A 22671-nucleotide genomic window follows, 5' to 3' on the forward strand; every position below is an offset into this window, starting at 1 on the left:
GTTTGTGGACAACCTGAAGGACATCATCCTCCTAGACTCCTCTCCTGTGGTTTCTGCCTTGCTTTAGTGTAGGGGTCAGGATAAGTTTGTCAGTTTCCTGTTGTTATGAGTGTTTTTCAGGTATATAATGGTATGTACAACTTCCAGGAAGTCAAAGAATGTTCCCAGTGACAGTTGGGACCTTAGGTTCTTATAGAATCTATCTTACTGTCAGGTGACTGAACAAATTGGGACGAAATATGTGTTCCCATGCTTGACCAGGACCATGTTATACCTGTCTTCAAAAACTTGCCTGTAGATGAGAGGGTTGGAAAAAAGAATGACAGGGTTACATAAAAAGAAAATATATGAGCACACCGGCCCTGGGGGGCCAGAGCAAAGATACCCAAGTGCCTGTCCTAGTTGTGCTGGCCTGGGAATCCCTAAGAAAAACACTCAAGGACCCCCTGCATGCCAGGCAGGCCAGAAAAAAGAGGCCCAAGCACCTGCCCTGGGGCACCACTACTATGATGGATGAATGTGTGTTGGGAACCATGGAATACTCACTCAATGGAAAGATGGAAGAGAAAGCAATGTTGAGAGAGTCATATACTCTGGGAAAAAAGTGAACTGTAGACTTGACAGTTTTGAGGCTTTGTCAGATATGAGGAGGCCGTGAAGAGGTTCTGGCCTCTGCTGCAGCCAAGGGCCATGTCTGGGTCCATGTTCCTGCGCAGCTGGGGTCTATGTTAATGTCTGTGACCTGAGCTACCACCAAAGGCCAGGTGGATGTATGCTTTCTGAGATGCCAACATAGACCATGTGGATATCTGAGGGCCTTGTTGCTCCAGCAGTAACATGTTGATTTGAGTAGTCTATGCTGCCATCTGAGGCCATGGGGACATCAAAGCCCATGAAGGGGCCATGTCTAGGTCTGCTGTCCTGTGGCAGCTGGGGTCTTATTGATGTCCCAGGCACATGTTACCACTAAAAGCCATACAGATGGCCATGATCTGGACTGCCTGAGGAACTGTGCTGAGTCAGCATTGGCCTTTGCCAGCCAACTACACATGGGAGAGCAGGCCCTGCACCTTGCATGAGCAGTACAATAGAGCTAGGCCTGGAGTTAGGAGTGCAGGTGAGCTGGCCGAAGAACAGGAGAGCAGGAGAGCTGACCCTGCCCCTTGCCAGCTGTGGCACTGGGGGAGCTAGCCAGGGCAGTGCTGGAGAGCTCACAGGGAGACTAACTCACCTACGTCCCAAGCCCAGATTCAGGGCTTTGAGTTGATAATCGGCTGAAGCATGTGAAAGGGTTGGTTCTGCAGATCCAAAGAAGCAGGATCTCCATGACACAGGACAACAGCCGAATAACTGGGAGAAGTCCTCGTGAAGATCCTGTATTGTCCATATTGTTAGCGTAGAACAAACCAGAAGCCTTGAAGCAGACCAATGACTCGTTGTAATGAACATTTGCAAGAAAAGATATGCAGACAAAAGCGTATACTGTGTAAAATCGTTTGATATACTATATCTTCCCCCAACATGACGGTTTGTTTGTGGGTTTGCTTTTTCCCCTATTCTACCTTATTTTATTTTATTTGCATTGGGGGTTGAGTGCAAGGATGGAGGTGGATATGAAGGCACAGCAACATGAGTAGGTTTGGGGTACATGATGCGAAATTCACAAAGAATCGATTAAAAGTTAAAAAACAAAACAAAAACCACATGCATACAATTTAGACTATAATAATAAAGTTATATTTTAATATTAAATTTTTGTGAGATTAAAATAATAAGCTAATGATGATACTCTTATTTAAGTCTCTTCAATGAAGAGTGGGCCTTATATACAATATGCTTTATAAATTAATATTCATGGGTAAAAAATTTATGAGATTATATGGAAACATTCCCTCATAGGCTTCGAACTGATAGAGTAATTTTGTTTGTTTGGGCATTCTATGCTTCCCACTCAATGAAGCAGTTGCCTAGACATTTAATGGTTAGATCTCACCAATCTTCATATGCAAAAAAAAATCATATAAGAGAAAAATTGGGAAGACATGTCATACTCACACATAAATGAGGACAATTAGTCAGCTAAAATAAAGGTCTTAGGGTTACTGAGTGTGGGTGATACAAGGCTTTGATTCCAAGTCAGGAGGCAGAGGCAGATGGATACCTATGTGTGCAGTCTGGTCTACACAAATGTGAGGAAAGCACAACATTTTGGAGACCCAAAGGAAAAAAAAAAGCCAGTAGTTATAGAGAATTTCTAGACTGCCGTTGTGAAGCAAGCCAACTATAGCTTTCTGTAAGATGGGCATTTGATAGTGTTAACTGGAATCCATTGTTGAATTTTTCCACAGAGACTTGCTCTTCTACCACACTTCTGTGTCCACATGTGCACAGCAAAACAGTTGTCAATTCTTTGATCATTCCTCCAGACATGTCAGAAGAAGAGACCTGGTCTTCAGTGTCCTCATGTGTGGTAAGGCAGTAATGGTCAGAAAAGCAAAGGTGTGCGACTTTACATTCTTCATTGTGTATGAGGCTTATGCCATATATTTCCCCTGGTGTTGATCAATCCAGTCTCTCTGGTGTTGATTCCTCCCTCAATCTTGCAAATTTATACAAATGCTCATTGCTACATCCGGCGAAAACATGTAGCATTTCTCCTATGATGATATTTTCCATGTTTTTCTACCTTACACATGCATGAAGGATCATATAAAGATAATAAATACAACTACTGGGTGCCTAATGTACAATAGTTAGTATCACTTTTTAGACACAGAGCTAGCTCAATACTTTCTCTGTGTCAGGTCTGGTAGCAGGGACTGGTTATCTATTTACGTAACGAGAGCTTCACAAATGCAAGCTAGCATCAATGCACTCAGAGGAGCTCATCAGTTTCCAAGGATAGGGACAATGCCCTCAATGGGGCTGCAGAATTTCAAGCTGCTCTGTTCACAGTCCAGATGCTTCCTGGGATCTAAGCAAGCAGAATTTCTTTTGATGAGTAGCCTAGATGCTTGGATGACTCATCAGTGCAGGTGAATGATGTCACCAGGTCTGCCCCCTGGGCAGTACAGCAAGGGTGGGAAGTACTACCTGGCTGTATCCCAGGAATCTTGTTGGGGCAGGTGCTGCGAAGTGTTGCCCTGCTGCTTCCTGTGTTTAAAAAATGGTGGGTATAAGCCAGGGTTGGCAAAAAAAAAAAGGGTAGATTAGGCTTCTAGACAGTTTACTCTGACTGGGTGAGTTTAGACAGTTCCAATCTCATAATTAACAGAAGGGGGTTGGCAAAGTTGTTGGAGGAAAACACCTGGCACCTTCACGAGACCTTGAGTGAATGGTGTCCCAAAACAGTGCTGACAACCAGGAGCTTGTGCAAACACCACGAGTGTTTCACAGGATGCAGAAGTGAGCATTTCCATACTGCCACAGCTCACTGAAAAGTTTACCTAGGTGATCTTAGAGCCTGTGAAAGCTGCAAGATTCCTCAGCAACAAATACCTCAGCTCTCTGTGGTACTACTGAGAACAGTATAGAGATTTTTCACTTACTCTCTCATAGCTGGCTCAGCTGCAGAGAAAAGATGACAGATACTGTGTGTTTGGTTTCATTTTTTTGTAGAAATTTGTGCTGTGACATCTTGGCTATGTCACTGCTACACTCAGGTACACTGCCTTAGATTTTTTGAATATAGCAAAAGCTCATTCTTCTGCTTAGGCACATCTCAGGGGAGGGATGTATTCCAGGCATCTGGTTTGGCCTTCCATTAGCGTCTTAAAGTTGAACGCAGATTGTTGTTTATCCTCATTTTCTTCTGTGAATTGTCCTAGTTTCATTTCTGTGTTAATTTTGAAAAGCAACATTGAAAGGAAGGAACTCAAGTGAGCTCACAATTCCAGGTTGCAGTCCGGCGTAGGGGAGTCACAGCATCAAGACCTTGCCACAGATGCCTACATCACACGCACAACCAAGAATAGGGAGCAATGAACGCATACATGATGGCCTGCCCTCCGTGACCAGCTTTCTCCTCTTTGATGCCGTTCAGCAAGCCCTGCCTCAGGTATTATCTCCACACATTGAGCTAGGCCTTCTTCCTTGATTAAAAACAAAGAGCATCCCCCCAACGATATGCCTCTACTAAAATAATCTAGATTATTCTCTATCAAGACACCCTCCATCCCCCACATGATTCTGTTTTGTTGACAGTAAAACTTAACAAAATGCGGGTCATATTTTCATAAAAATAATTCATTACCTTTGATGTACACAGAAAAGAACCAACTTGTCATCCCTTCCTTCTTCTGTCAGAGCCAACCCTTTCTTACCCTGAACTATTGGAAGTGCTAGGGAAGAGTAATCTATGTTGGTGTCAGCTTGATTAACTCATTCCAAAAGAATGACTTTAACTGGGTCGTGAAAGCATATATACACAGGAACAATGTGTATTTGCATATGTACCTCAGTGCAAGGAGGCAGACAACCGGTTTACAGTTCAGGTTGCATTGAATGACAGGAGAGGAAATCCATGGCTGGTGTGTTTCCCCATTGTTAAAGAAAATCATTTAAGGAATAGTTTGGAAAGGGGTTGAGTTTTCTGGAAGTTACTGTTGTGTTCTGTAGATATTTAGGTGAGATGGGGCTGGGGGCTAGAAGGAGAAAGTACTAGGAGAGACAAGTGGAATTGGGGGCGATGACAAAATCTAGTGCAGTAGAAACTCCCTAGAATCTGTGACAATGATCCTAGTGAAGTTTCCTAGTAATGGAGGATATAAAAGCATTATAAAATAGAGAGAGAGAGACAGAGACAGAGAGACAGAGAGACAGAGAGACAGAGATAGAGAGAGACAGAGAGAGACAGAGAGATGCCAAGGCACTGGGATTATGTGATTTTGTCATTAAGAAAGGTCCCAATGCATACCAAACTTGTGTCAATTACATTTGTAAAGAAGACTGCTGCCTGGCAGGAATTCTGGAACCCTTCTAGGGTAAGAACTTAACACCCAGGAAAAGTTTTAAGTGTCTGTTCTTTTTTTTTTTCCCAATGTCTGACTTCTTCATTATTTTATATATACTGGTTAAACTTGATTCTCATCTCTCCGTCTTCTTGTATCTACTATGTGGTCTTGCAACATCGCCCAAATCAACACACACACACACACACACACACACACACACACACACACACACACATGAAAGGAAACAAAGCATAGAAAACATCTCGCCATGAAAGCAGTAGCGTGTCACGGTGTGTCCCACAGTACGTCCCTCTGTCCACACATCCTCACTTGCAAATGTTCATTGCAATGAGTCATTGGTCTGGATTGAAGTCTCTAGCTTCTGTCAAACCATCGATATTAACTCCTCCCTGGGGCTCCTCCTGTTATTCTGTGGTTGCCCTGTGTAATGAAGAGCCTGCTGTTTTGGAGCAGCAGTTCCAGCCCTTTCACATGCTCCATCAATTCACAGATGATAATCATTTTTGGGGTGGACCAACTTAAAGCCCTGGATCTGGGCCAGTGTGGTAGCTAAGCTGGTCAGCCTGCTCACTCTCCCTCATCCACACCACCATGGTGAGCTCTCCAGCGCCGCTCCAGTTAGGCCACCCAGTTCTACCTTTGGCAAGTTGCAGTGCAGCTCTCCCTCTCTCATACCGTCTCCTGTGCCTTCATTATCGGGCCAGCTCCACTGTGTTGTCCTGGTGAGGTGGGGAGGGGCCGCTCTCTGGAGTGCTACAGCCAGTGAGGGACAGGGATAGCTTTCCAACTCTCATAAACTCTGGTTCAGATTTCCTGACTACCTCGGGTGGCAAAGTACAAGCTAGGGGAAGGTATTACACCCATGCCCACTCCACATCACAGCAGATGAGTGGTGAGGCCAGCCCCCCCCCCCACCAAAGAACATGACCTATAGGCTGGCTCTCTCACACCCCCTCCACCAGGAACAACTCTATAATGCTGCTCAGGCCAGGTGAAGGGCCCACTCTGTTGCCTGCTTACCTACTGCATTTTACTTTTATCTGTGCTCTGACAAGTACCTAAAAAAGAATGATTTTAAAAACAAAAAGCTGGCTGTCACTCACAGGTAAGAAGGATACAGTCGCCGGGAAGAGGGGAGGCCAGAACATGGAAGCATGAGACACTGTGCATGTAGCATTCACAGTCAGAAAGCGGAAAATGCTGGCTCTGGTGCTGAGTTCGGTGTCACCCTATTTCTCTTCGGACTCCATGCACTTGGTGCTTTCACCTTTGCCCTGAAAGGTCATATCTTCCTTCTCAACTAAACTGCTCTGCAAACACCTTCAAAGGCACACACACTTTTACTATGGGATTTAAAATCCAGTCAGGTTAACAAGATTATCCGCACATCCAACCTCCTTGTGGAATACATGGCTAGCCATCCAAAGCCTCGAGAGCACTGCTTGCATCCCAATCTGTCTTCTCTCACCAGCATGCTCTCCTTCACCTCACCCCGACTTCTCTCTCTTCCAAAGCCACATGCACAGACACTGACAGCTTGAGTTCTATTGTCCCCCATCTCCTGCCAGCTGTCAGGGAGCCTTTACCGTGCGGCAAAATGTGTTCCACCCAGCACTTTCCACACTAGTAGCATATTTATTGCTGTCTAAAATACCTGCTCTTTATGTAAAATCTTAACTTTCTAATTTTTTTATAATTTTATTGATTTTCATAATTATCTATGGTTTGGGGAGAAAAGAGATATTTTTATTTAGCATTCCTAAAAACAGAGAAAAGGGCTGATGCATCTAATCTAAGCCCTGTAAGCAGAGTGATTTCCCCATTTACGTAGGGCGTGGTGTAGACCTTCACACCTTATGATTGCGGGAATGCAAGGTTACTTGATTTCTGCTTCCACAGCAAGCATTTGCAAGGCTATCTCAAAGTGGAGAGGCTTCTTTAACAAACTTTTTCTTCTTTCCAATTTTATTTTCTATTTTCACCCTTAGGCCAGTGATCTCCAAATTAACTTACTCAATGCTTGCAATACTTATACAGTGCTACTCAGGTTTGAATTATTAAGTATATATCCATTTTAAGTTTATTTTGTTTTTCCTTTATGTATATGAGTATTTTTCCTACACACATGCATGTGCATTTGTTCATGTCTGTACCTGCAGAGGCCAGCAGATGGCTTTGAATCCCCTGAGAATAAAGTTGCAGACATTTGCAAGCTCCCATGCAACCCATTTCTTCTGCAGGAGCAACAAATGTTCTTTAACACGGAACCATCTCTTCAGCCTCAATAAACCTATTCTAAAAGATGAATTTCACATCAAGACATCAGTTGGCAGATGCCACTACTTCTGGATAATCACACCTATCTACCCTAGGAAATGACACTTTCCTGGCAAGTATTCAGTGTGTGTGAAAAAATTCTCTTGACAAATTTGAAAATCTGATCAGTGGCTATTTTAATAAGTGTCATCACTGTGCCATCTACCATTTTAGACGTTTGTTATATACACAGGCCTCCTAAGAGCAGGGGCCTTCATTTCCAGCAAATTGTGTTTTTTTTTAAGCAAGCACAATCTTTGAAGTCTGTATCTATTGATATAATTTACTGATTCATGAAGATGCTCCACTTATAAGACATACTCAGAAATATTCTCTGAGCCAACTATGGGAGCACACAGCTTTAATTCCAACCTTCAGAAGGCAGGAAGAGGCAGATCTCTGTTAGTTAGATGCCAGCTTGGTCTCTATGTGAGGTCCAGGCCATCCAGGGCTGCATAATGAATTCCTGTCTCAAACAATTGCAACATTAATAAAAACAGTGACAACAAATGAAAAGAAAAACTGGAACATTCCCTGAACTGCTCCTTGTATTCCCCTGCTGCCTTCTCATCTGTAGGCTGCATCCTCCTTCATCAAGTTCTCAGGTGTAGAGCACTTCTGTAGCTTGGTCACCTTCCTCTTAGTGGCCTCCTGAGTATCTTACTTTAAACTGAGCATGCCCAGTGCTAAAGGTGTCAGCTTCCTCCAAAGCTTCTCCTCTTACACTTTAACCACTCTGCAAAGGGCAACACTAACTATGCATAATTAGATATTCATGTTTGTAGTTAATGTTGAATATCTCTTTCTCTGTTGATGCCTGTTTTAGGGTTTCTGTTGCTGTGATGAAATATAGTGACCAAACGAGTGGAGAAAAGAGATTTATTTTAGTGTATGCTTCCAGGTAACAGTCTCACTCTAAGGAAAGTGAAAATGAGAGCTCCAATAGGACAGAAACCTGGATGCAGGAGCTGATGAAGCGGCCATGGAGAAACGCTGCATTGATGGCTTACTTTTCATGGCTTGTTCAGCTGACTGTCTTATTGTCTAGGGATGGCCCCACACAATGGGCTGAGCTCTCCATTCTCAGTCACTAATTAAGAAAATGTCCCACAGGCTTGTCTATATCCTGAATTTATGGACATGTTTTCCCAACTGAGGCTCCATCCTCTGGTCACTCAGAATGGCTCCAGAATAAACTATCTCCTCCTACCTTTAAGGTGAGAGCTCTGATTTTATTACTAAATAATCAGCCCAGCATTCTGTATGCTTGTAGATCCTGTTCATTCCCCCTTTGTCTTAGGCCCAAATCCCAGCAGGCACCCCTGCTAAGCCAAGGGCCTCTCCTGCCAGGGGAAAAAAAAGTAATTTGAAAGCAGATACACACCTCTGTTTCTGCTCCTCCAATCCAGTCCCCTGTCTCATCTCTAACTTTCTTGTCCTACTTCCTCACCTGCATTTTCTGTGGATCCCAAAGACCTCCTTTCCTCTCCTCACTTTTTGCTAGCCCCCAACTCCAACAGGCACCCCTACCAACGCCAGGGCTCACAGTCCAGAAAGCCAAGTACGCTGACTACAGATCGTCTCTCCTCCCTCTGTCCTCCCAGATCCAATCCCCCAGTCTCAGGCCCAGCTCTGCAGCAGGAATCCTGCGGCAGCCTTCCCTGACCCCTGTCCTATCTCCTGTGGATCCCACGGATCTTCCCTTTCTAACCCCTGTGCTCTGACTCTGCTTTTTCCCAGTTATTTTTCTTTCTTAATGACTAAGACACACTCACTTCCTACCCAGAACTATTGCCCTGGAAGAGTAGGTTTAATTAGAGAAAGAAGCATGCACACACATGAATAGTAGCTATTTCTCAATCTGCATACATGCCCTGGTGCTTTCAGTTTCAGTAGCTCTGCGTGGTAGGAGAGAAAAGCCATGGCCGGTGAGTTTCCCCTATTTTTAAAGTGGTTAAATTGGTGAATAAGTCGTTTGGGATGGGGCTGGTTTCTACGGAAGCTATCGTTAGCTTCTGCAGATATTTAGGTGATCTGAATCTGGGGAAAGGGAAGACTGTGTCGAAAATCTGCACGGAAGATTCTCAAAGGCCGGGCCCAGAAAGGACATATGTTTTACTTGTATCCTGTCGGCGGTTTTTTATTCTTAACTGTGAAGTGGCCCTAGTCTGATAGAGGGACCTAGATGAGTGACAGAGACGGTGGCTGCAAAAGGAAACGGTTTGTTGTTATGTCTTTATCTTGTTAACCTCATTTGAGAACATGTGACTTATGCTCCTTGAGTTCTAACAGAAAGACAGTAACTCAATCCTGTGCCTCACCCTGTATGCATGTATGTAGTGTTGAAGGGAAATGAGGAGTAGAGGGGAAAGGGGGGGAGAAGCGATGCATGTAAAAGGAATGTTTTACTGATTCAGTCTGGAAGGGACTATGCCTTCTTTAGAACATGAAAGGAACACACAACTGTCTTCCTGACTTGAGAAATCTTGGTGCCTTAAACAGATAACATCCTGAAGGAAAAGAGGACAAAGTTTGTCAACTCAGTGGATGGAGGTACAATAAATGGCTTGCTGGACGAAGTTTTAGAGAAGAGAGTGCTGGGCCAGGAAGAAATGGACAGAATAAAACTTGGCAATGTCACTGTTAAGGACAAAGCACGGGACCTATGTGATTCTGTCATTAAAATGGGGCCCCAGGCATGCCAAATCTTTATCGCATACATTTGTAAAGAAGCCCCCCATGTGGCCCAAATGATGGAGCTTAAATCAGGTAAGAGCCTGCATCTTAGACTAACATGAGGGTCCATGTATTCTTATAACCAGGGTCTGACTGACATATTTCTTATGTGGTTTGAAATCAACTTTCACCTCTACGTCGAATCTGATTTTCGTGTCAGTGGCCCTCTTGCGTGTCTCCTGACCCCTTCACACCTATTGTGTGTCTCCTGACCCCTTCACACCTATTGTGTGTCTCCTGACCCCTTCACACCTATTGTGTGTCTCCTGGCCCCTTCACACCTATTGTGTGTCTCCTGATCCCTTCACACCTATTGTGTGTCTCCTGGCTCCTTCACACCTATTGTGTGTCTCCTGGCCCCTTCACACCTATTGTGTGTCTCCTGGCTCCTTCACACCTATTGTGTGTCTCCTGACCCCTTCACACCTATTGTGTGTCTCCTGACCCCTTCACACCTATTGTGTGTCTCCTGACCCCTTCACATCTATTGTGTGTCTCCTGACCCCTTTACACCTATTGTGTGTCTCCTGATCCCTTCACACCTATTGTGTGTCTCCTGGCCCCCTCACAGCTATTGTGTGTCTCCTGGCCCCTTCACACCTGTTCCTTCTGCCTTGTCTCCTGTAGTTCACAGCAGTCTCAAACTCACTGTATATCCAGGGGTGGCCTTGGCATGGTGACTTAATTTCCATTGCCTCTCTTCAGGTCCACCAGCTGAAAATTTTTATTACTACAGAAAATTTCCAGAGAGGACATCTTTCCACTCAGGTACACATGCTTACAAAGGAGGAATACACATTGTGCCCACATTTTTTGCCACTATCTTCATATGGTGAACCCAGGTCGAGGGGGCTGTAATTCCCAAGCATTGATTCCAAGGTTTTCCTCTTCTTTGTTTGAGCAAAGGCAGTTTTCGTGGCTCCATCACCCATATTCACAGTAACATTTTCTGAGTCTGTGTCCAAGTCCCAACTCCCTAGCTAGGTAGCAACCCTTCCCATTCGAGTGCCTAGGACGCATCTTCCTGCCTCCTCTCAGCATGTGTGTATCTAAGCACGCCGAAAGATAAACTTGCCAATCTTCCCCATCCTGCTTCTTTTCTGTTTTCTCGGTCTTTGTTAGTAATGTCATCACTAGCAGCTGTTTAAATGTAAAACTGAAAATGAACCCTTAGCATTTCTTTTTCTCGTTCCCCTACTTTTAGCCTGTGGCTGCTTTAATGAGTTCCTCTCGCAACTATCACCGTATCAAACACTCCTGTTATTCATAGCACAGTAGTTGCCAACCTTGACTCTCTCTACAGTTACCTATGCCAAGTACAACTTTTTGATCATTAGAAAAATAGCTATCACATGAGAGTTGTACTCCAGACATTGTTCTATAAAATGTTCAAGAGTAAGCATGATTGATTATTTTTCTGATTGGACTGACCTTGCATAAATGAAGTGGATATTTATTTAAAACTATCACTGAATTAAAGCGACCACCATTTTAGACACAGTGATGATAATGCAAACCCTTATTAAAATAACATGGAATGCAGTAAGAAAGTCAATATTCATAGTGACTTTTACATGATAGGAAGTTGTTTCTTATTCCCAAAGATTATAAAGGAGCCATTCTCAATGAGCAACAAGAGATCTTCCACACTGTCTCTCACACTGTGCTCACAGCCATCCTGGGAGAGATATTGGAAAGAATGTGAGCTTATTTGTGGCAGACGTTGTAAGCTCATCTTAGCTGTGTCCCATACCACTGACCACAGACAGAAAATGTTCTAGAACAATGGTAACAAGGACAGCTTTGTGGCACCAGGCAGGGGCATCCTGTGGACATGGAGTACAGGCTCTGAGAGTGTGCAGTCAAACTTTACTACCAAAAAAAAATATTCATTTCATACACTGTTAGAGCTTGCAGAGAAAATAATCATATCCCAAACGACAAAACACATCTTTCCATGGCTGCACTGAAATGGCAGCAGTCAGCACACAGCAGACCCCTTGTTGATAATATTAATTTTGAATAAGCTCATCTCTTTCTTAAAAAAATAACTAAAGTTGCAGTATACAAGAGGGTTACCCCACTATGATTCTGAAATAATTTCATCTTAAATGACAATTCTTTCCCCCCACGTCAGAAAGGCAAATGTTCAAAAACAACAGCAACAACAAAAAACAAACTCAATTATTCTACTGGATCTACATTAATCCACGTGTTTTCTTATACACTTCATGTCATGTGACATTTCTATATAATTGAATACTTTATTTCATTACTTTAAAATCTCCAATATAATTAATATTTGTTTAATTTGTTGTTGCTTTTGACTTATTTGTGCAGAAGCAACATCTTTGACCAATTAATGAGATTTTAAAAAATATTTTTCCAATATATTCATTCTAAGTAGTTTACATTCTTTCCTGCAACAAACACATTTCTGTGTCTTCATCCAACTTAGTAAATGTACAGTTTATCTAAATGCCTTTTAAAATTAGCTTAAAATGTCCTCAGTTTATTTCTGTTCCCCAGGTGCCTAGACAAATTATTTCTATTTTGAAATACACCAAGTTTATATCATATCACTAAGAGGTACATCACATTGTTTGATGATACAGAACTTGGCATCCAATAAGAGCCCCAGGAGCTACTGACAAAAACCATTGTAAAAACACTAACTCACAGATATGTGCAATCAATAACAAATTATATAAATTCATGAAAGTTACACATTAATTTTAGCATTTATTATTCTAGCTCCCTTGTATTCCAGCTCACTTATTCCATAACGCTCCTCCTTTGGTTACTGTGCACATACGGTAGAAAGTACTCCTAAGTGAGAGGACAAAGGATCATCCCTAGGAAGTACCTGAGGCCTACTACGATCATCCCTAGGAAGTATCTGAGGCCTACTATGATCATCCCTAGGAAGTACCTGAGGCCCACTATGATCATCCCTAGGAAGTACCTGAGGCCCACTATGATCATCCCTAAGAAGTAACTCCTGAGGCCTACTATGATCATCCCTAGGAAGTACCTGAGGCCTACTATTGTGCATAAGACAAAAGAAATAAGACTTATTTTCTAACACCCCTCTGCCACCTAAAATTTCATCCTAGTCTTCAAATACATTCTGAAATAAATATGTTAAACATTTTAATACTCCTCGCTTTGCTTTTATCTAAAATATTTGTCAAAATACTCATCTCATGGTAGATTCCATATCACACCACTGGGAATATCTGGCTTGAAATATGTTTCATTAACAGTGATCCGTGTCTCGTTCTACACTGGTTATGAATCCTGCTTGTCATCACCTGTCTTTACACAGAGTGAAGAGAGGCCACTAGGGTTGCATATATCCATGCTATTTTTCATCTCTTACAGAAACAAGGCGAGACTGGAGCAAAGAAAATGATGCATTTCCAGGACCAAGTAGGGGCCTCAGGTTTTGCCCCACAGAAACATTCCGAAAGATATGGAAAGAAAATCCTTCAGAGGTGCTACCCTCAGGATCTGGGGTGGAGTAAGCTGAAAAGCACTGAGGCCATCCTGAAGGGCGGTGGTTCTTTGTCACAGACCAGTTCGTTGTAATGTCCCAAACATTCATTGAGCCACTCTGCATTATATAAAAGATCCCGACCTTCTAGAATCTCAGGCTTATTTGGAGAGTTACAAATTTGATGCAATTCATTGGTAATCAATAATAGCAACAGCAAAATCAGTGGCTAACATTAGATGCTTACTGTGAGTTAAAAACTATTTTATACACTTCATATATTATAAAGCTGTTGCCTTCAAATAACCTACTTTAGAGATTAGGAAACTTGAGTCAGGGATGGATCCAATATTATGTTTACATCAATAAGAAACCCAGGTTTTACAATTTAGGGATCCTAGCTACAAATATACTTTATTTTTCAAAATTTCACTTTCAAAATTAAGGTCAAATGTTCAACAAGCCCCTGGGCTCTTGCAGATTCCAATTTTACAATTTAGGGATCCTAGCTACAAATATACTTTATTTTTCAAAATTTCACTTTCAAAATTAAGGTCAAATGTTCAACAAGCCCCTGGGCTCTTGCAGATTCCACTAGCACTCTTAAACTAAGACTCAGTTTTCTTCCTATTCTTTTTAAAAATTAAACCTTTTTAAAATTTTTACATATACATTTATTTATTTTTTTTTTGAGAGAGGGTTTCTCTGTGTAGCCTTGGCCATCTTGGACTCACTTTGTAGACCAGGCTGGCCTCGAACTCACAGTGATCCACCTGCCTCTGCCTCCCGAGTGCTGGGATTAAAGGCGTGCGCCACCACGCCCGGCTTACATATACATTTATATTGTTACACATCATATATACAATTAACTACCTATAGCAAGAAGAGCCATGACAACAATTATATAAATGTTACATTCTTAGTATTTTGGTTATTTGTATTTGACAGCCTTGAAGAAAACATCTTTCCTATCTTGGTGCACGTCCTATTCTTAATCAATATTGGTTTCTTGAAAGGCTTAAGAGAAGAGGATATGGAATTACCATAAGCACATAAAATAGATATTGAAATGAACAAGCTGCTCATTCAACATGCTTTTCATACAGATTTATCCAATGACGACTACACCACCCTCTCGTACACGCCTTGCTCTCATTATCTGCAACACAGAGTTTGAACATCTTCCTAGGAGGAATGGAGCTGATGTTGACCTCAAAAAAATGAAGTTGCTGCTGAAGAGTCTGGATTATACTGTGAAAGTGAAAGAAAACCTCACAGCTGAGGTGAGACTTCTCAAAATAATAGAAACAGTGCCCATGGCTCTTATACCCCTAGATGGTGCTAGAAAACAGTGCAGAAGCAGGAAACTTAGTCTTGCTAGTCTGTCACTATGATGTCCTTTGGTGAGTAGCCACTGACTATTTATACATGCCTGTCAAATGCTGCCATGCTTTAGCCAAAGTCTCATGTAGCATCTAATTGGAAAATGTTTCAATAATCTCAGGATACCTTCCTATAATTTTATAGCCTTGCTTTATATAAAAATTGAAAATTAGAGTTTTTCATGGATTTATTCAATGGCTCTGTTTTCTGTCCCTAGTGAAACCTCACAGTGTAAAACCACTGATTTGGTCTCTTACAGGAGATGACGACAGAAGTGAAGAAGTTTGCTGCCTGCCCAGAGCACAAGACTTCTGATAGTACCTTCCTCATATTCATGTCTCATGGTATCCTGGAGGGAATATGTGGGAAGACATACTCACCTTCTGATAAAGGTGCTAAAGGTGAAGAACCAGATGGTTTTAAAACTTTTGTTATTAATTTATTCAGATTACAACTCAATTGTTATCCCATCACTTGTATCCTCCCATTCCTCCTTCCCACTTTCACCCTATTCCCCTCCCCTAGGTCTATGACCCAGGGGGACCTCCTCCCCCACTATATGGTCATAGGCTATCAAGTCTCATCTTGGTAGCCTGCTTATTCTTTCTTTGAGTGCCATCAGGCCTCCCCACCAAGGGGAGGTGGTCAAATATGGAGCACCAGAGTTCATGTCAAAGTCAGTCCCCGCTCTCCACATAACTGGAGAATGTCCTGTCCATTGGGTAGATCAGAGTAGGGGTTCGATGTTTACTATTATATTGTCCTTGGTTGTGCAAAAGTTTGAGCAGACCCTCCTAGGCCCCAATCCGCCCATCACAATGTTCTTCTTATAGGTTTCTAGGATCCTCTGGGTCCTTCTATTTCCCCATCTCCTATATTTGTCTTACCTAGAGTCTCAGTAGTATGTCCTCACATCTATCCCAATCTCCTGGTAAGTGAAGACTTTCATGGAACATGCCTTTTGGGCTAGTCCCAATTATAAGTGAGTATATACCATGTGCGTCTTTCTGCTTCTGGGTTAACTCACTCATTATGATCATCTCTAGTCCCATCTATTTCTCCACATATTTTGGGATTTCCTTGTTTTTAATAGCTGGGTAATATTCCATAGTGTAAATGTACCACAGTTTCTTTATCCACTCTTTACCTGAGGGGCATTTAGTCTGTTTCCAGGTTCTGGCTATTTCGAATATTCCAAGGAGTGGAATAGCTGGGTCTTGAGGAAGCCTTATTCCCAGTTTTCTGAGATAGCACCAGATAGATTTCCAAAGTGGTTATACAAGTTTGCATTCCCACCAGCATGAAGGAGTGTTCCTCTTTCTCCACATCCTCGCCAGCATGTGGTGTCACTTGAATTTTTGATCTTAGCCATTCTAATGGGTATAAGATGGAATCTCAGAGTTGTTTTGATTCGCATTTCTCTGATGACTAAGGACGTTGAGCATTTCTTTAAGTGTTCCTCAGCCATTCGATATTCCTCTGTTGAGAATTCTCTGTTTAGTTCTGAGCCCCATTTCTCAATTGGGTTATTTGTTTTGGTGATGTTTAATTTCTTGAGTTCTTTATATATTTTGGATATTAGACCTTTGTCAGATGTAGGGTTGGTGAAGATCTTTTCCCAGTCTGTAGGCTGTCGCTTTGTTCTGTTGACAGCGTCTCCTGCTGAACCAGATGTTTTAAAAGTTGACAAAATCTTTCAAATGATGAACACTTTGGCGTGCCCAAACTTGAAAGACAAGCCCAAAGTTATCATCATTCAGGCCTGCCGAGGAGGTGAGTGAGTGCTGACGGTTTAAAGCTAACAGGATGCTCACATTCCGACCTTGCCGTTTACATGTAGACACTGCTTTTCATGCTTGGGAGTTGATTCCCAAATATCAAACATCTATTTTATCTCTCAGCTAATTAGGTATTCCATGAATTCTAGTTCAAGTTATTAGATATATGCTTCAATTTCCAGTATAGAATATAACTATCCATAATCAATACATACATTTTGATTTCCGATGTTACTTGAGTCCATTTATGGATTAAAGGAGAAAAGAATTGTCAAAGCCTGCTTATAACAAACATTATATACATATGTATATATTCACATTCATAGACACACATACATATATATGAATAAAAGACAGACCAAAAAGTTTACAAATAGGGTTGAGGAAAATTTTCAAGGAAGCAATATTTCCTTTGGAAAGTGTTAGTAATATAAAATCAATTTTGTTTTTCCAGAGAATCAAGGGGTGGTGTGGGTAAAAGATTCAGTAGGAAACTCTGAAGAGAAATTCTTAATGGATGAAGATTTTGAAGATGATGGCATTAAGAAGGCCCACATAGAGAAGGATTTTATTGCTTTCTTCTCTTCAACACCAGGTAAAGGGTTTTTATGCAGGCCATCTTGGTTGCAGTCATTGTTAGAAAGAGGGACCCCACACATAGCACTATGTAAGACTTTTAAGTCCTCTTTAAAACTTCATATTCAATCCCCCTCATCCACACAGATAACATATGCATATATTTTTCTGAATTAGCAAACTCTTTATACTGCATAATATTTCTCCTACAACTATGAAGGATAACAGAGAATTAAATAGATGAGCAATCGCACTAAGCTCATTAGAATCTGAAAGGTGCACATCACTGGCTCAGTCAGAACACAATTGTGCACCAGCATCAAGTGTTTACGGAATCCTTATGATGGGAGGTATGGCGACAGGAAGACTGATCATTTAACCTCAGATCCTCAGAGGCCATGGAAAGCTAGACAAGCATCTGTAATCTCTGCATTCCTATGAGTAGTTGACAGGGTGGGTACAGTCCAGTCTCCTGAAATCATACAGACCAGTTAACCTATCTTACATATTACAGGCAAAGTTCATTTTAATGTGAGAGGGTTTTTATATGTTAAAACAAATATTTGTAAATAATTCAAAATTCATGCCAAACAGTAATTAATATTCAGGTTACATTCCGAAATTTCCATTTATTACATTTTTTCAATATCATTTGAAATTTTATTTGATAAGTATAAACAAATGTTGCAGTGGTACATAGTAGTGAAGAAAAGGCAAGAGATGGAAAATGGACAGAGAGAGGAAAGGAAAAAGGAGGGAGGAGCACATCATCCAGATCTCAATAAAACAACTGTGTTGCTATAACCAAGTACAGAGCATCACACAATACAGCTAAGTAAAAACAAACAAACAAACAAAACCCAAGCATATTACAGAGAATAAAGAACAAAATGATCACATATGACAAAGCGGAAAGAACATGTGTTGCAGGATCTGTGATCACACTGTGAAACCTGAGATTGTGTTATTTACTGCAAAAAAAAAAAAATCCCACCTATTTTTAGGTGGGGTATGGCTCAGTCTCAGCACACACCTTTAATCCAAGAGTTTCTTCTTGAATATTGTGAACAGGATTTTAAAAAGTCAACCATAGGATGAGATGGAGCAAGCAACGAGTGGATAGGGAGTGAGCATAAGATTATTAAGAAAAAACAGAGAGGAAAAGGAAGACGGGAAGATAGACAAAGAGACTCACAGAAGGAGACAGCGAGAGATTGGACCTGAAGGAACTTGGAGATGAGGGATTCCTTCTGGGGTGTTGGCTGAGGAGGAAGGCCAGCCGGGCCATTTCTCTGCCTCTCTGAGCTAGCAGGTTTTCACCCAGCATCTGCTTTTATTGATGAAATCAAACTATTGAGATGTTATTAAAAATAACATTCTTACAGAACTTTGGACTCAACAATACTTAATCCTAAGACTGCCAAATACAGCCACTCTGGACATTGTAGAAAGCTTGGCAGAAACAGCTTCATTACTGTAAATAGTTTTTACTGTGTTAGATTTCAAACCTTTCCTTTTTACTTGGACAAAACAAGGGAAAGTTGGGCTGGAAAGTTGGGCTCAGTGGTTAAGAGCATTGACTGCTCTTCCAGAGGTCCTTAGTTCAATTTCCAGCAAGCACATGGTGGCTCACAACCATCTATCATGTGATCTGATGACCTCTTCTGGCATGCAGGCACACATGCAGGCAGAGCACTGTATACATAATAATAAATAAATAAATCTTTAAAAAAGGGGGGAAAGTTGCAAGATATTTATATGCCAGAAATTGCTCGGATCCGTTTTGAGTGCAGTATACTCTGCATAAAAGCAAACCAATTTCAAAGCATTACAGAGAACTTTTAATTATCATAAGACCATAGACAAAGCAATAGTACGTCTCTGAAGTCATGTTTAGTGACCACATTTTAAAAGAAAACAACGTGTTTAGTAATTGAATGAATGACCAATAATTCTGGCTCCTTAACAGTCTGGATCAACTCTTTTGCTTATGTTATTGTTTCAGTTGCATTAGCTCAACTCTTCTCTAAAATAAGAACTAGAAATACAACTGTTCTCATCCTTACAAATGAATATATCAAGACTAAGAATGGCAAAGTAGAAGGATCCAGAGGGTCCTAGAAGCCTACAAGTAGAACATTATGATAGGCAGATTTGGGCTCAGGGGTCCCGCTCAAACTAAGGCACCAGCCGAGGACAATACAGGCGGTAAACCTTAAACCCCTACCCAAATCTAGCCAATGGACAGAACATTCTCCACAGTAGAGTGGAGAGTGGGATATGACTTTCTCACATACTCTGGTACCTCACCTTTGACCATGTCCCCTGGAGGGGGAGACCTGGTGGCACTCAGAGGAAGGACAGCAGTTTACCAAGAAGAGACTTGATACTCTATGAACATATACAGGGGGAGGTAATCCCCCTCAGGAACAGTCATAGGGGAGGGGAATAAGGGGAAAATGGGAGGGAGGGAAGAATGGGAGGATACAAGGGAAGGGATAACCATTGAGATGTAACAAGAATAAATTAATAAAGGAGGAAAAAAATAAAACTCTGAGGCATGGAGAGGAAAAAAAAAAAGACTAAGAATGGCTAAGTACCTTGCCACGATGATAAATCTACTCTGAGCTGGAGACTAACCTACCTGGAAACACCAAATTCTTTTTAAAATTATTTTATTTTATACATATATGTTTATATTGTTACATATATATACAATAGATTACCTATGACAAGAAGAACCATGACACAATTAGGAATTATATAAATGTTACATTCTTAGTGTTTTGGCTATTTGTATTTGACAACCTTGAAGAAGACATCTTTCCTATCTTGGTGCCATTTATTACACCTTATATTAAATCTAACTGTATCATCTTGCTGAGATTTCTTCAAATTTCTCACCAATATATGCAAACATATGGTCACTGGGGCAAGGGTTGAATAAGATAAGTGTGAAATACTAAACAATTTCTAAAATTTTCACATTAAAAACACTAACAATTTCTAAAATTTTCACATAAGGTTACTGTTATTAAACTTTTAATTTGTTATGTAATCTAAGTAGCTTACTATGTTAAGGTTTAATTTAAAGTCATTTCAGCCATTTTGCACATTCCTTGAGACTCGCATTCTTTTACTCAAACACATCCTTTAAAGCCTGGCCTCTGATCAAATAGCTTAGGGACTGTACTATTGGCGGTGCCCTCCAGATAGAGCCTACTTCTACACTGGGTAGACAGTGCCTTGATGTATATCTCTCTACACATTTTCCAATGATAAAAACATACGGCTATTGATACATCATTTGGCGGATAGATGATCATCTATAGATGTATGCCAAGGAGTAAGCCTATAAAGTTTCATTACATGGTTTCATACTTGTAGTCACTCAGACATGCCTGCCTGAGTACACTCAGTGAAATCACTAAAAGTAAAAAAAAAAATAAAAATAAAAACATATAAGGGGAGAAATTGGTTAATGAATGAAAAGGATTTAAAAAGAGGGCAGGTCATAAATATAATCAGATGCATTCTACAAATGGAAAAAATTTGTCAAAGAGTAAATGTATTTCATTTAGAAACACCATAGCAAAGCACACACAAGTTTTCAGCTAAAGAATGTGGCTTTATTGTTAGACTTAACTCTCCCTTTAAGTTGGTTCCTCTTGTCCTGCACCATATAGCCCTCTCTGATCATAGAGGCTTCTGCAGGCATTTCCACCCTGTTGGAGGCTGTCTCCCTTCCTTTTGCCTTTTTCACTATTCTTTGAAAATGGTACAGACTATACTCTTCCTCTACCAAACCCAGCTACAATTTGCCTGTGTGAATCCCAACCACACAGTAGGACTTTCTGAAAAGGGTCTGGCCTTTTACTCTTGTCACTGCAAATTACTTTCAGAGACACCTGTGTTTACTCCCGTACGTTTCCTTTATATCTCACTTAGATATTTGTGATGTATCGTCTGTTCCTCTTTTTGTAGAAATAATTACTCTCAACTTATAGTTAAGAACATTACATTTAAAAATGTACAGTGGAAGCCAGATGAGTGGTGCACAAGTGTAATCCCAGCACTCAGGGAGGCAGAGGCAGGTGGATCTATGTGAGTTCAAGGCCAGCCTGGTCTACACAGTGAATCCAGGACAGCCTGGAGAAGTACAGAGGAACTCTGTCTTGAAAAAAAGTAATGTACAGTGGACTTATATCACAGTCATTAGAGTGTGTCTTGGAAATACACACTCATATACTTATTCTCTTAACCCAAATCACTTTCCCTACTCCAGTCAGCCTACCTCTCTCTATTAGATTTTCACCGTCTTGAAACCAGGAACGATACCATCTGAATATCTGCATTGTATACAGCAACTTTGTTGAGTAAAGGAAAATGTACCCATTGAATTTTCTATATACCTACTGAAAAATGCCAGTATGGAATACAGTCTAAACTCTATAATGTGTCCAGCTATAATGGAAAGGCTAGAGCAGCCTGTATCCAGGGTAAGGCATGTGATAAGATTTGGAATATACTTTATTCACAGAGAATATCTCTCGGAGACATCCTGACCAGGGCTCTCTGTTCATTGTGGAACTCATCAAACATATGGAAAAATATGCCTGGTCTTGTGACTTGGTGGACATTTTCAGAAAGGTAGGACTCTGGATGCTTCGTCAACTCTACTTCCCTGGTCTTTGGCTACTCAAGCTGCTTTAATGGAAAAGTGCTGAACATTTTGGTTGTTCTTTCCAAAGGGCTATTTATTTCCTTATTTGGTCAGTTAACAGTCCCTACATGGTGCCAGTGTTCTATGTTTTCTGACCATAATCCTTTAGAAATAATCAGCTATATTTACCCATATCCTTCCCTTGGTAGAATATGGAGCAGAATCGAATATCCTGTGTCCATCATTTTTTGTCAACTCCAGTAAGAGAATCTAATAGTCTAGGAAATAGTCTCATTGTTTTCAGTTCTTACAAATGCCACGAGTTATTGTTTGTTTATTGTCATGCTAGTCAATGCAGTTTTTTCATCTCAAGTCATGATTCTACTCTGAAAAGTATGGCTATAAACTTTTCTTTCTTTTCTAGGTTCAATTTGCATTTGATCAACCACAAGCCATAAAACAGATGCCTACCATTGAAAGGATGACCTTGACAAAACGTTTCTATCTCTTCCCAGGACATTAAAATAAGTGTGTTGCATCAATGTCTTTGTACAATTGTGTGTGTGTGTGTGTGTGTGTGTGTGTGTGTGTGTGTGTGTGTGTGTGCATGTGGTAAAGACCACTGAAGAAAAATAAAACTGGTACTAGTCCAAGTTTCTAGGTCTGATGTAAAAAATGGAGAAAGCAGGGAAGACCCGAAAGGGTGCTGTGTTTTCTGTTTTCTACTTAGCACTTCGTTCTATTTTAAGA

At 41.1% G+C, this 22671-nt stretch overlaps 1 protein-coding gene across 5 annotated transcripts in view; it reads left to right on the plus strand.

Annotated features, from left to right (window-relative positions):
* The first annotated feature begins 1335 nt into the window (after positions 1 to 1335).
* Positions 1336 to 22671, plus strand: part of LOC311597985 (caspase-1-like) — a 30299-nt gene continuing 8963 nt past the window's right edge. Inside the window, exons 1-13 of one of the 5 annotated variants that reach the window (XM_084782696.1) lie at positions 1336 to 1527; positions 2349 to 2470; positions 3897 to 4057; positions 8403 to 8506; positions 9311 to 9509; positions 9792 to 10058; positions 13410 to 13522; positions 14628 to 14804; positions 15164 to 15305; positions 16558 to 16677; positions 17137 to 17277; positions 21799 to 21908; positions 22346 to 22449. In XM_084782696.1, the coding sequence (XP_084638822.1) occupies positions 9902 to 10058; positions 13410 to 13522; positions 14628 to 14804; positions 15164 to 15305; positions 16558 to 16677; positions 17137 to 17277; positions 21799 to 21908; positions 22346 to 22444 (1059 nt within the window). In that variant the 5' untranslated portion in view covers positions 1336 to 1527; positions 2349 to 2470; positions 3897 to 4057; ... (1 more) ...; positions 9311 to 9509; positions 9792 to 9901 and the 3' untranslated portion in view covers positions 22445 to 22449. The other 4 variants (XM_084782695.1, XM_084782694.1, XM_084782697.1 and 1 more) reach the window with 4 other exon arrangements.

This window comes from Acomys minous (assembly GCF_964271855.1).
Source record: "Acomys minous genome assembly, chromosome: 5".
In the NCBI taxonomy this organism is placed as follows: Eukaryota; Metazoa; Chordata; class Mammalia; order Rodentia; family Muridae; genus Acomys; species Acomys minous.